This window comes from Furipterus horrens, unplaced genomic scaffold, assembly GCF_987537825.1.
Source record: "Furipterus horrens unplaced genomic scaffold, mFurHor1.1.pri manual_scaffold_1, whole genome shotgun sequence".
NCBI lineage: Eukaryota > Metazoa > Chordata > Mammalia > Chiroptera > Furipteridae > Furipterus > Furipterus horrens.
Window position 1 is genome coordinate 190,941,170 of NW_028327171.1, and position 13,864 is coordinate 190,955,033.

Below are 13,864 nucleotides of genomic sequence, written 5' to 3' on the forward strand. Positions count from 1 at the left end.
CAGTTGTCTCATTTTTCCCTGGTTGCTCTCCCCTGTCTCTCCCACCCCCCTTCTCCCACAGTCAATCCCTGTTCTGTTGTCCACGTCCATGGGTCACTTATACTAGTTCCTTGACTGGACCCTTCCCCTTCTTCTCCCGCTCACTCCCGCCTTCTTTTCATCCCCCCTCCTCTCTGGTCACTGTCAGTCTGTCCCTTGTTTCCATGCCTCTGGTTCTATTTTGCTCAATTGTTTTGTTCATTATGTTCCTATATTAGGTGAGATCATATGGTTTTGGCAGCATTTCTTACCTGCAAGACTGCAAACGTGGAATATTGCTCCTATCCAGAGAAACACTTTAGGAGGAAATAACAGTGGGCTATTAACTGCCAGTCACCTCACTGTTCTAAAGAAAATCTCTGTACATCCTCTTTGATTTAATCCATAGAAGACTAACCACTAAATTACTCATAAGCCTCCCATCACAAATCTTAAGTATTCCTTGCACTGAGGAGTCTAGTAATTTCTGTCATTTTCAACCTTCACTTTATTCTCTTAAATTGCCAGCACAATTAATACTTAAAAGATTAATATTTTTGTTGACTACTTAGGGATAACAGACATCCTCAACAGAAGATAGGCTTTTAATTTTAATGAAAAGAAAAACTGTGGAGATACCTGAGAATAAGCCAACCTACTAACCTTATTAATTTTCTAACATTATGGTGAGAAAGCAATGACAGACTCTTGAGCCAATAATAATGACGCCTATAACAGTTCCTTCTGGAAGGTCCCCTACCAAACCACTGTTCTGAACTTCATAGTTAGCCCATTTTCTATCTCAGATTGGAGCTACTTAAACTTTATTTGAAAATTTTGTATTGCAGGGATGGGGGAGAACATTTGAAAGTAGGTATCATGAAAGAACAAGAGAAATGGTACTGCTGACAGCAAAGCAAAGGGTGAAGACCAAATAGCAATTAGAAGAGGGTTACCAGCCGTTTTATCCTAAACACATGTATGGCTTTCCCCTGCTCTCCACTGGCAATGAAAATCCCAGCTGGGAACGTGATAATTTGTGAATGTTTTGAGCACAGTGTATTTTTATCAAAAGCACTTAATTTTACTAAAAGTTTTCATTTTCAACTCATGTTTTACTTTTGAACCTTTAATGCATAACCCATTTGAAATGACATCTCTGGCAGCTGCAGTAGGAAAGAGCTCTGGGAAGTTCTAGGTTCAAGTCCCAGCTCTAAGAGTGAGCAAATCACAGCCACTCCTTGTCTGCAAAACAGGGACCGGTGGGGTGAACACCTGCCTCACAGGCTGCTGTGAAGATCCACCATGTGTGGGAAATCTTTGCAAACTGCTACACAGGAGCTAGGTATTTCTATTTACAAATGTCGGTCTGGAGGTTTAGGGCTTTCCCCTGAAGAGAGTTGAAATTTTATAATTTTAATATGCAACTTGAAAAGTGTAAATATAGTATAAAAAAATCTAAAGTAACTGGGCAATTTCATTCATGACTCCAATAAAAGGATGAATTATAACTTTAAGAACTGAAACAGCCTACCAGCGCTTGAGAATTTCTCACTGGGTCTCAAGTTTTTCTGTCCATTTCCACAATCACCCCCGGGTCTCTCTCTTTAGGGGTCAAAGGCATTCAGTATATTTGCCTTTACAAGTCAGATGTGGAATTTGTGTGTATTTAAAAGTCAAACATTCCTTAATGGAAATGTAAAGTATTTAACAAACTAATCTTTAAGTGTTGGTTTCTTCCCAAAGCATCAGAGAAATGGACAGGCTTCTTGAGAAGACATTACAACAGGAGGATGATTAACTAAGGCCTAATACTTCTACCAGAATTTTAACTCCTCACTCTTCCCTTCCCTGAATCTGTTTACAAGAGACAGAGAGAGAAAAAAGTAACTACCAAAGTATACCGTTTATCCAAAGAAATAATAGATTTCTTTTAAGACCCTTGTCCTCGGGCGAAAAAGTAGGAACAAATGAAATAACATAAACAATAAAATGAAAAAAGACCCTTGTCCTCGGGTTATTGGGATCAGAAAGTTAATTTGTCCTTTGCCACCAAAAGTGCTATAGTTATAAGCTTATGTTTATTTTAAAGGGAGAGGTCTAAAACCCTAGAGGAACCTCTGAGGCCAATACAAAGAGGCATAGATTACAATGTGAGCAAAAATACTAAGCCTGGACTTCTTTTAAATTTTTAGGCTGCCCTGTGTCACTTCTTTTGCAATCAAAACAACCACATAAAGGTGAATGTCTTTTATTAAGAAAATTGCTGTTACATTATAGCCAGCATTCCAAAACAATATTTTAATAAACACTTGTCTTGATTATAAAGTAGAGCAGAAATCATGATCCTTTTTCAAAATTAACATCTGCTAATGTTAATGTAAATCAGGATACTCCATATGCTCCCCATTTGTGTGGATGAGGAAGAGCACCTATGTTATTCAGAACAGCTACTAGTGTTACTTGTACAGTATAAACCAACCACTTACAACAGGACATTGAAAAAAAAAAAAAAAAGCAAAACACTACAACACTGAAGTGTCACAATACTTTTGAGATAGGAAAAGCCAAAGCTTGTTTCCTTTGTCTTCCCCTCTGTGAGTTTAATGCGAGGTATAGGGAAGCGCCACAACACTAGGTAGGATGGATGCAGTTCTTGGCTTCCCTATCTCAAGTCTTCTGTCCTGCTCCAAAACAGCCTGCATGCAAAAGCTCTTCAGGCTCTATTCAGAGGCCTTGGGATATAGCATTTGCACATGGACAGATGAGGATCCATAGCAGCGCAGTCAGTGTTTGAATTCCAGTGTATTCACTCTGTACAACAAAATTCCTATGTTCTTTTACTCAGGAGGCAGAATACTCCTATTTGAACATGTTCCGTGTTTGGGGTTGCGATTTGCTGGTCACTATATCGAACATCTCCCGTGATAAATACCCTGGTGGAAAAGCTTAGAAAAAGTTAAAACTGCAGTTTAAAAGTTCTCTTTCCCCTCTCTCAGCAAAGAAGCGTGATGCACCCATGACTGCAAGGGATTCAGGAAGGCATAGTGTGGTTACCGTAGTTTCAAGTACATCTGCTCCTTGCAAAGGGGCCTGGGGTAACTGCAGGCATTCCAGACACTCAAATTTATCCATCAACTTCCTGAATGTAAGAAGCTATACTGAGAACTTTTCTTACAACGTCATGTAGCTGGCATAATCTTTAGGAAAATATCCTCTTTATTCAAACAGTAGGTGTATGATATTTTGAAATATAGTCCAGGGACTGATTTCTACATCCTTTTTAATTCTCCCTTTAAACTGTATAGTCTTTTCTTCTGGGCTCAGGGCTCTGATCTCTAATAAGACTCAGAAAAAATTCTACCAAAATAACACAACATCCCAATTTTAAGACCACTCTGTTTTGCGACTACAGGAAGATGCCAGATGGTGCTATAATACTCAGTATAGATAATCCAGTTGTCAAGCTGTTTTGTAGCTTAGTTAAGCTTCTCACGCTGGATCTGGTAGTAACATGCCTGCAAAAAAAGTTCAAATCAATTTCAAATTTATTTTGAAAGAAATTACATAAACATAGCAATGCACATAGGACTAAAGAAAGGAAATCCCTTATTAATTCTAACAGCCCAACAAAATCAGTTGCTTTCTTTTTTCCCGTTTTCTTCCAGCCCCCTATCCAATGTCTATACTGCCTAATTGAATTAATAGATAAAACTTTATATGTTTCCCTCTAATTGTAAAACACACACAAAAAACTTTTTATAAGCTGTATAATATTCTTTACTAAGTAGAAATACTATAACTTGCTAAGCCACTATTAATTGGGCATTTAGAGTATGCTGCTCATTATAAGGTACACAAATAAATGTGATCAGAATCATTTAGTATATTTTGTAAACATACAAATTAAGTATCATTCTAGACCTAGTGAGTCAGAATTTCCAGGAATGCATTTTTAAGCAGCACCCCTAGGTGATTCTGAAAGTATCCAGGCCTGGAGACCACTCCTACTACAAAGGAAACTTCATCCAAGTAATATATAATGTTTTCCACGCTTTAATTAGAATAAATCTCCAGGAGTAGGACTACGCAAACTCCACAAACATTTTTGGTGTTGTTGATATCAATGTTAATAACTGTTTCCCAAAAGGGCAACTGCTATTGAATCCATTATGAGCAATATGGTAATAATATTGATTTCACAATAACCCCACCAGCACTGGATAAATTTTAAAACATTTTTGTTAATTTAGCAGGCACAATCTGAAACCTTATTTAAATCTGCAGTACTGTAATACTCGGTGAGGTGGAGCATTTTCCCACATATAAGTGTATTGATTCAGTTTTTTCCTTGGTGGTTTGTTTAGACATGCTCTTCCATAAACATAAGTAGTCAGTAAGTCATTGGTGGTATTTTCCCTAGTTTCCACCACCCATTTTCAGTTTACAGTAGTCCCTCACTTATCACAGATATTACGTTCTAGACCCGCCCGTGAAGTAGGAACCTTACATTTATTCTACCCTCTTAAACCTACGAAACTTTAACAACATACATATACAGTACTGCAAAATCCCGCAGTATAGCAAAAACTCTGCGATAAATAATGAAATATAATATTTTTTAAAATCCCACGATACAGTGAGGCCATAAGTGAACCGCAATATAAGGAGAGACTAGTGTATTTAATAGAAATGAGATTTAAGTTGAAAAATTAAAAAAAATTAACCCAAATCAGAAACCTGACATTAAATGCTAGTTATTTTCTCATTTTAATTTGTCTTTCCTTCTCTCTTCCTTTTTCTATATTTAACCCTAAAGCATCTTTAATTTGCAATGTGGGTGATTCCACTCTCCTTCTAAAATTCTTAATGAGCTATCTCAATATTTTGGTGATTTATTAAACTTCTTTTCCATTTGTGTGTCTGATGTTTCCATTTTCATACCTGAAATTTTCATTATAATAATGTCTACATGGGGCTATCCCTTCCATTTATTGAATAGTTATTTGTTTATTCCTGTGACAGTAATATACTATCTTAATCACTGTAATTCTAACCTGGCAGAGTGGGTCTATTCTCCCTCTCTTTTTCCAAGTGTTTTGGTCATTTTCTATCTGTTGTTCTTCCAATAAACTTCAGAATGATTCTTCCATAATCCAAGAAAAATTGAGGTGAGGGAACAGAAATGACTTTCAACAATCCCTAGAGAACACTCAGATCAGAGAACCTCATTTGTAACCTACTGGTTATAATAAATACATGAATAAAAAAGAAGATGCAGCCTGGTTGGTGTGGCTCAGTGGACTGAGTGCTGGCCTATAAACCAAAAGGTTGCTGGTTTAAATCCTGAGTCAGGGCACATGCCTGGGTTGTGGGCCAGGTCCCTGGGTTGGGGGCATGTGAGAAGCAATGGACTGATGTAGCTCTCACACATAGATGTTTCTCTCCCCCTCTTTCTCCCTTCCTTCCCCTCTCTCTAAAGGTAGGTAAATAAAATCTTTTTTAAAAAAAAGAATTGGACTTCCGGCCAAGATGGAGGCTTAGACGGACACGCTCGGTCTCCCTCTACAACTACAGAGGAATATAACTACTTCAAAACAAAAGATAACTAGAAATTCCAGGAAATAAAACTACACAGAAGCCCAACGTATGAAGTTATAAACCAGCGGCGCCCTTTGGGCAGGTAGGAAGAGCGAAAGTGGGTGGTGCTGTTTGCGGTCGCACCAGGGACAGCGGCGGGGAGAACAATCCCAGCAGCAGTCGAACCCCCGGCAGCTTGCAACCCCAACGCTGGGGAAAGCAGCCACCACATCGCCTTGAACAGTGAGGCCCAGAGGGCGGGAGGACGGATCCCGGTCTCCCAGCAGAATAACTGTGTGAATCCATCTTGGACCCCCGCCCCCACACAAAGCGCCACAGGGCTGCGAAAAAGGTTGCGGATTGCCGCCGGCCGCTGGGTCATGACGAGTACACAGGCACTGCCCCCTACAGCTGGCCCAAGAAAACGAAACGCATCTGTCAAAAGGAGGCAGACAACTATAGAAATCCTGGTGGCGCAGCTCACCAGGCAAAAGATGAAGAATCTGACATGAACAAATAAGAAACCTGTCAGAGGCTCAGTTCAGGGCCATTGTTATCAGGTGGCTTACAGAATTAACAAAATCTGGAAAAAGATGAGAAAGAATCGAAAAACACTCATAATGAAAGGAACAAAACCACATACGAGACAGATGGTGAGGAAAAAAAATCCAGAGTTCATATCAACAAACCAGAACATAGAGAAGGAACAAACAATCAACCAGTGCAGAGAGAGGAAACAGGAAGCAAGGATGATGAGAGGATCAGAAACCTCTGGGACAGCTATAAAAGGCCCAACATAAGAATCATTGGTTTGCCAGAGGGCGAAGAAGATGAACTAGAAATTGAAAAATTAAGTGAAAATATAATAAAGCAGAACTTCCCAAACTTGGGGAAGGAAATAGACTTACAGGTCCAGGAAGCACAGGGAGTTCCAAAAAAACTGGACCCAGGGAGAACCACACCAAGACACATTATAATCAAAATGTCAAAAATTAAGGATAAAGAGAGAATCTTAAAAGCAGCAAGAGAGAAGAAAAGAATTACGTACAAAGGGGTCCCAATAAGACTATCAGCTGATTTCTCAAAAGAAACTCTGCAGGCAAGAAGGGACTGGCAAGAAATATTCAAAGGAATGAAAAGAAAAAACCTACAACCACGATTACTTTATCCAGCAAAGCTGTTATTCAGAATAGAAGGGCAGAGAAAGTGTTTCCAGGACAAAACAAAACTGAAAGAGTTCATTAGATCCAAACCACTGTTATATGAGATGTTAAAGGGACTGGTTTAAAAAAAGGAGGATCAAAACTATGAAATCTAAAATGAAAACTGCATCACAAGAAACAACAACAGAAGCTAGGGAATTGAAACAAAGGCAAACTAAACGGGCAATGAGAGTGGAAAAAGAACTATAGGTATGGGGAACATATTGGGGGGAGGTCAACAGGGAGGGGGAACGGAAAGAGGGAGGGAGGTGATATAGGAATTAAGGATCATGGTAGGAGGGAATGGAATAGACAGAGAGAGGTTGAGAAGAACTATATGCACAACTAATGGACATGGTCTAAAAGGGGGGAACAACTGAAGGGAGGGGCGCCACTGGGTGGAGGGGAGCAGAGGGAAGGGAAATTGGGACAAATGTAACATTATAATCAATAAAAAACATTAAAAAAAAAAGAATTGTTTTTAAAAAGAAGAAGATGCAATTCATATTTATTCTATAGATACTGCCTTCTGTGTTTTACCTTAGTTCCATTAAATAGCTCTAGTTTTGGATACTTTTTGGACACTAAGAATCCTTTCTGTTTCTTTTCTAGTTACATTTATACAGATGGTCTACATTCATGAACATCTGTAATGCTTTGAAAGATCAATTTAAAGGGAACACTGGATAGTGAATAATTTGCTTTAGTATTTTAAAGAATAATTAACTGATTGGTACTTTTCTTTAATATATTATCATACTTTAAAATATTAGCAGTATGTGCTCTAAAGGTACTTAAAATGCTTGCATTTAACTTCTATAAAGAAGAAAAGTAGCTAATGACAGATTTATATTATGGTAAATGAAGAATAGATTTTAATATAACAAATAGGAAATAATACCTATACTTACCTTCAAGGTGGTGAACATTATGCCCTGTTCCCCATGCTGAAGATATGGGTCCATTAGATCCTCAATGAGATGTACCTCTGAGCCTAAATTCCTAATCCTGCCCAATGAGAAAAGATGCTAAGTTATTTCTACTTATATGTACATCCTCCTTCTAAATCTGTTTGAGGGAAAAAAATAGCTCAACAAAGAGGTAATGCCATAGTGAAACTGGTTAATAGAAATAGATTTTTTTTTCTACTGGGGAAGCATAATCCTGTCATTAGTTCAAAAAAAGCAAAAGGCACACATGTTAAAATAAGTAGTCATTAATATTAAAGTCAGAAAGATCGATCACCTGGCCCGCAGCACCACATATAAGAAAACAGGAAACAAGTCATCCATGGACCATAAGAAGTCTTCCTGAAGTGATGCCAGGACACTCTGTGAGATCTCTTCAAAAGTCTGCTGGATGACTTTAAGTTTGTCTGATGGGGTAAATGTTGTGCTGTTGGAAAAAAAAAAAGGACAAAAAGATACTTATAATCGTAATAGAGCCATCTGATACTAATTTTTTTGACAGTATACTCTCCTGAGGTACATGTGCCTTAAATTGGACACATCAGGCATAATGAGTTGCTGAGTCACTGAAAGGGATGACCTTTGTAATCCTATGGTTCTTTGAGAAAAGAAGCTTCCAACCAACTACCTATGATTCATGTGGAAGACTTTACTAAGTCACACCTCATCTCGTTTTACACAAGTGGATCTTATTTTCCTAATATATGCTCTTCTCTAAGGAAGAATTTAGTTAATTTCCATTTGGCTAAAGATGTGATTATACAGATAAGATTCTGGGTAGGGCTCCACCACTTTTAAAAATACAAGGCCCTTGCAGAGTAAAAGGTAACCTAGCTGTCTCAAAAGAGCCTTCCTTATCTCCAGGCTGAGGTTGACACTATCTAGGAGTGGAGGACATGCTTAGAGCTTAAATGAAAATAAGATCGCATTAATTCTTTAATAGACTAACCACTACTTTGATTTATGTGATTTTTCAACAAATCAGATTACCTGATTTGCTGCAGACACTCTACGGCTGAGGCAAAACAAGCATCTTTTGTGGCTGGCAAAACCTGCAAAAAGAGAATTTATGAAGCTCAATGAGAAAAGCTGTCCTTTACTGTAATAATAAACTGACACCGATGGCAGGGTGCAGGTGTTTGGTGAGTAACTCATGCTTGGGTACTATTCTACTCAAGTAAGATGGAAATTTCTTGGTATTGCAAATCCCCCACTCCAAAGAAAAGCATAGTTGCTAAAGAAACTAAAATCTACTATACCTTTTTAGTCTCTCCAAGGATTGACAAGGTCACTGGCCAAAATTTCCTACAATGGAATCCATACTTTGTTATTACAAGTTGTTACTTATGGTAAATTAATCCCCATAAAAACAGGTGATGGCTATACTGGCTTCCCTGTCCCCCATTTAAAATAACTTCCACAAGCAGTTTAAGTTTTAATAAACATTCCAGAAACAATTTAAAAGTTCCTATCATGTCCCTAACAAATTTATCATTCTATACTCCAATAACACACATTATGGATATGACCTAACATTGGCCAAAAGCTTTACCTGACTCAGTTTCATCTCATTTTCACTATTCAATTATTCCACTGGGAAAAAAAATGTACTTTCCAATTCAGGTTTATACACTTTTTTTATAGCACAAATATATAATTATTGGGTGTTGTGGTGATTGGCCTCATTACAGCACTAGGAAGAAAGCATAATCACTTAGTAATCCCATGGAATAACAAGAAACAATGCCCTGCAACAAAAAGAGTACTTCTAAAACTTTTAAATTAGAAATTATAGATGAGGAAGAAGGAAAGAGAAGAAGGGAAGAATGCTGAAAACTGAATACAATTAGTTTTTTCTGAAAATGTGAATATATGTATTTTGCTTTAAAGAACTGCAAAATATCAGGTGGAATAACTCAAATTTATATATATATATATATCGCACACACAAAATATACATTCCAAAAAGCAATTTGGTCCATACCCATCTTTGAAATTTTCAAAAATAAAATTATTAAATAGCACTATTTTGCGGAACAGACATATGCAAATAAGTGAGTAAACTGCAAATTACATACATAATCAGACGTCAAAGTACCAAATTCCTGATAATGCTCTTTTCACTTTAAATTAAAACCACCTGATTCCACTCATAATTGCTGTACTTACCTTTGCACCCCAAGGAAGCCCAGAAGAGCAATATCTGCCTGCTTATTTAGCCGCAGAACACACTCCCAGTAAATGTCCTCCTCACGATCATTATCCAGGGCATAGAGCATAAACAGCGGTGGGTACAGCCTGGGTAGTAGCACAGGAAGCAGCAACCCAGAACTTGTTACCACGTAACTACAAAATATTGGAGAGAATAAGTCATTAATATTAAAATTCAATATAGAATCGAAATTGAAAGATGGGAAAATTTGAGTAAAAAGCAGTTATAATATTATCGTACTTTTATATATGGAGTTCACATGAGGAGCCTAGCTCCAGAGTTTTATCTTGGACCAACTGTGAATTCTTTTCATAACTCGAAATATAACTGAAAAATCCCCCTTCGTTTCCGTTTTGAGACTGACTTCTCTGCTGTTATTCTAGGTCAGCATGATGTTACTTTGCTCAGCTGCTTTTGTGCCTAGTCATCTGTGGTTGAACTTGCATGAACTTGAGAGCAAAAAGGAACCTCAGAGATTACCTAATCCAACCACACCATTTTAGAAATAAGGAAACTCAGATATAGAGAAAACAACTTTCCAGGATTCTTTGGATAGGATCATTTGGTCCCCACCCCCTTCCTTCACTCTCTCCACCCAACTCCACTTACCCCGGCTCTGGTGATTCAGATCTGGAATCTGACTTCCCAGTGCAGAATGATTTCCTTTCAGACGGCCGAGGAGCAGAGAGAGGAATTGTGCTGCCCTCTTCAGGAAGCTCAGGAAATAAAAACCTAAGGAGTAATAAAAAAAACATAATCATGCAATTATACCTCTAGAGTACCTAAAAAGAGTAAAAACACATTTCCATTATTTAATCTATTTAAGGACTTATGACATCAAACTTAGTATTAACTAAATATTTTAGCTGTCTGAGATTCTTAACTAATGCTTCTTACAAAATAAAATTAATAGTATAGCTAATAATACCACGGAAAATTTTCATGTGCTATGATTTTTTTCTGTCTAGTTATTTAAGAATGAAGAATTCTGATCCATATGATATATGCTTCTCTTACTGGCAAATCTCATCTGAGATCGATCTGTATAAACTCTTCTAGTTGAGACCATTATTCTCAGAGTATAAAACAAGTATCAGTGGAAACTGTTTCAATGTCCAACATTAAGGTAAAAAACCCAATTATTGTAAACACTTTTAAAATTTAAAAAATAAATTTTATTTTTGATTTTATTTATTTTTAGAGGGGAAGGGAGGAAGAGGAAGAGAAACATCAACGTGTGAGAGACACATCTCACACACCCCCAACCGGGAACCTGGCCTGCAACCCAGGCATGTGCCCTGACTGGGAATTGAACCTGTGATGACCTTTCGGTTCACAGGCCGGCACTCAATCTATTGACCCACACCAGCCAGGATTAAAACTTTTTAAAATTAAATTTATTGGGGTGGCATTGGTTAATAAAATTATATGGATTTTAGGTAAAAATTTTAAGTGTTCATATAAAAAGTCAAGTTGCTGAAAAAAATTTCTATGTGATCAAGCTGCCAAGTTGTTGAGAATTTTTTTCTAGGCTTTGGATTTGCCCTACATTTTATCTCCAATCTTATATCTAAATGGGGAGCTCTACCATGAACAAGTTTATTGTCCTCTTTATTTTTACAGACTTTAATCATGACCCTTTCTCTTTAAAGGCAATCTGTAATCTCTCTATTTATGCAAACTTGTACCCTGCCTCTGCCTCTGCCTCTGTCCCTAATTTTGTAGTTGGGAAAGCTAAGAAAGTTCAGGAAACTTATTTTCGTTATACCTGTCTTGCTAATGTCGGAGTTCACATATTCCCAACCCAGTGGTCTTTTCAGTAGATCACAACACCCCCTAAAACCTGAAACACTTCCATATGCATTTATTAATTTGAGGCTAATAATTAAGGAAGTTTTCTGGGACAAATTCATAAACTTTTGTGTAATTATCTTAATATTTTCTTGTTGGCTTATACCTATTAAAAGATTCTGAATTTCACTAGTTCCAAATTTGCTTACTGCCTTAAAACTCTTTCCAAAAATACTTACTTACTTATTTTCTCACCTCCTTCAGTCTCTGTGCTGATGTTACCTCATTACTCAGGCCTCCTTGACCTTCTAAAATAGCAGCACCTTACCTTCAGTCCCATCCTCTTTCCCTCTGTCATATTTATTATCATCTGACATACTACATATTTTGTTCCCACTACAATGTAAGCTCTATGACAGGACAGACTTTAAACATTTTTGTTGTTGTTTTGTTCACTGATCAATTCCTCCAGGAGCTAGAATGGTGGCTAACACACACATGCACTCAATAAATATTTGTTGAATAACTGAACAAATATGATGCTATTATCAAGGGACAGGACATAAACACTCAGGGACAAAACTTCATATTAGAATTTATCTTCTTTGTGGCTAGGTTTTAGAGACATTTGCCTAGTGATGAAATCCAAATGAGACTACTATATTTCATACCAAAATTAGAATTAAATAACATTTATTTTAGCCTTCTATTATACTTAATAAGAAAGACATAAAGGAAATAAGTCACAATGGATAAGGTTCTTTTTTTATACTTATAGCATAAATATAAAGTAAAAACATGTTGTCATTATTCAATCTATTTCAGGATCTCTGGCATAAAACCATTTTCTTAATGAATAATTTCTGTGGTAAAGGAAAACATTAAAGATTCTTCACGAAACTGTAATCTTTAGATTGAGAGAGAAGATACCCAAACCATTAGTATAAACTAGTGTTCCACAACTTGCAAACATCAAGAAGATCTCTCACCTCACCAGCTGGAAAATTCGCTTCAGATAGGACTTAATCTCCTTCACAGCCTCCTGCAGCAGTCGGCGGTTGGCGCCCACACCCACGTATGTCATTCTGTACACTGCAACCAGTGTCTCCACGAGCCTGCCCAGGGGGTGCAGAGGAGTGTCACAGGCCTGAGCAGGACGAGAATTGAGGCAGTTGGTCAACGTGCACTAACAGAGAAACAATCAATCAGTAAATAATAAAGAACTTTCCAAATTCCAGGAGTCAACTTACGGACCAGGAAAATTCAAAAACTCTTAACTTTTCAGAAAGTGAAGCATCTACCCAAATTATATGAAGTAGGAGTTCCTAATCTTAATTAAAAAATCCTTTTAACAACTTAGGAAAATAGCTTTGGATAGACTGGTATAGAACATCATTAAAAGAAAGGTTCTAAGGTAGTTTAAACAAAAACCATATACAGTGTTACTTGGAGAAAACTAAATAATGACTGTTGATTATACTCTGAAATAGTAGCTCTTCAGTTCCCTTAATTTCTCTCATACTACTTCCTGCACCTTGTTTCAATACATGCCATACTTTAAACTGTAGCTGATTGTACAGCGTTTGCCAAAGACGGCATAACCAGGGGATGAAAGCTGCCTGCTTTATTTATATAATCTCTAGTTTCCTAGTGTTACTAACAAGAAGCCATTTAAAACTCTGACCCTAGCTCTTCAGAACCCCCTCGAACATTTTACAAAACTTAAAAAGTTCTATTGTCATTACAGGGTAATCTTCATGCAGAAACGTGCTTTTATTAGTCAGAGAATTAACAAGAAATACATAGAAAGCAAAAACAGGATTAGGGTAAAAATGAGTTGCGAGGAGATTTGAATGATATGTTGTGGCAGCTGCATCATTAATTCACAAGACTGGTGTAATTGTGACTCTAGTTTTACCTTTATTAAATATTTCTTGATGTCATCATACTTCTCTACTGAGAAGGCACCAACATGCTGGGGAATGAATTCCAAACTCTCTAGTGTCTGAGTCTGTGAACGACTTAATATCTCTGGACTAGTAAAAAAGAAAAGAAAACCTATTATGAGTTTCACATCAAGAAAACAAGATAAT

At 37.2% G+C, this 13,864-nt stretch overlaps 1 protein-coding gene across 1 annotated transcript in view; it reads right to left on the bottom strand.

Annotated features, from left to right (window-relative positions):
* Positions 1 to 2,253: 2,253 nt before the first annotated feature.
* Positions 2,254 to 13,864, bottom strand: part of ALS2 (alsin Rho guanine nucleotide exchange factor ALS2) — a 79,996-nt gene continuing 68,385 nt past the window's right edge. The window contains exons 26-34 of the mRNA XM_090282651.1: positions 13,690 to 13,807; positions 12,761 to 12,918; positions 10,590 to 10,712; positions 9,938 to 10,114; positions 9,028 to 9,073; positions 8,759 to 8,820; positions 8,046 to 8,195; positions 7,712 to 7,808; positions 2,254 to 3,536 (exon numbers count right to left, since the gene is read on the bottom strand). Of these exons, the coding sequence (XP_090138777.1) occupies positions 3,498 to 3,536; positions 7,712 to 7,808; positions 8,046 to 8,195; positions 8,759 to 8,820; positions 9,028 to 9,073; positions 9,938 to 10,114; positions 10,590 to 10,712; positions 12,761 to 12,918; positions 13,690 to 13,807 (970 nt within the window). The 3' untranslated portion in view covers positions 2,254 to 3,497. The remainder of the gene's footprint in view (positions 3,537 to 7,711; positions 7,809 to 8,045; positions 8,196 to 8,758; positions 8,821 to 9,027; positions 9,074 to 9,937; positions 10,115 to 10,589; positions 10,713 to 12,760; positions 12,919 to 13,689; positions 13,808 to 13,864) is intronic.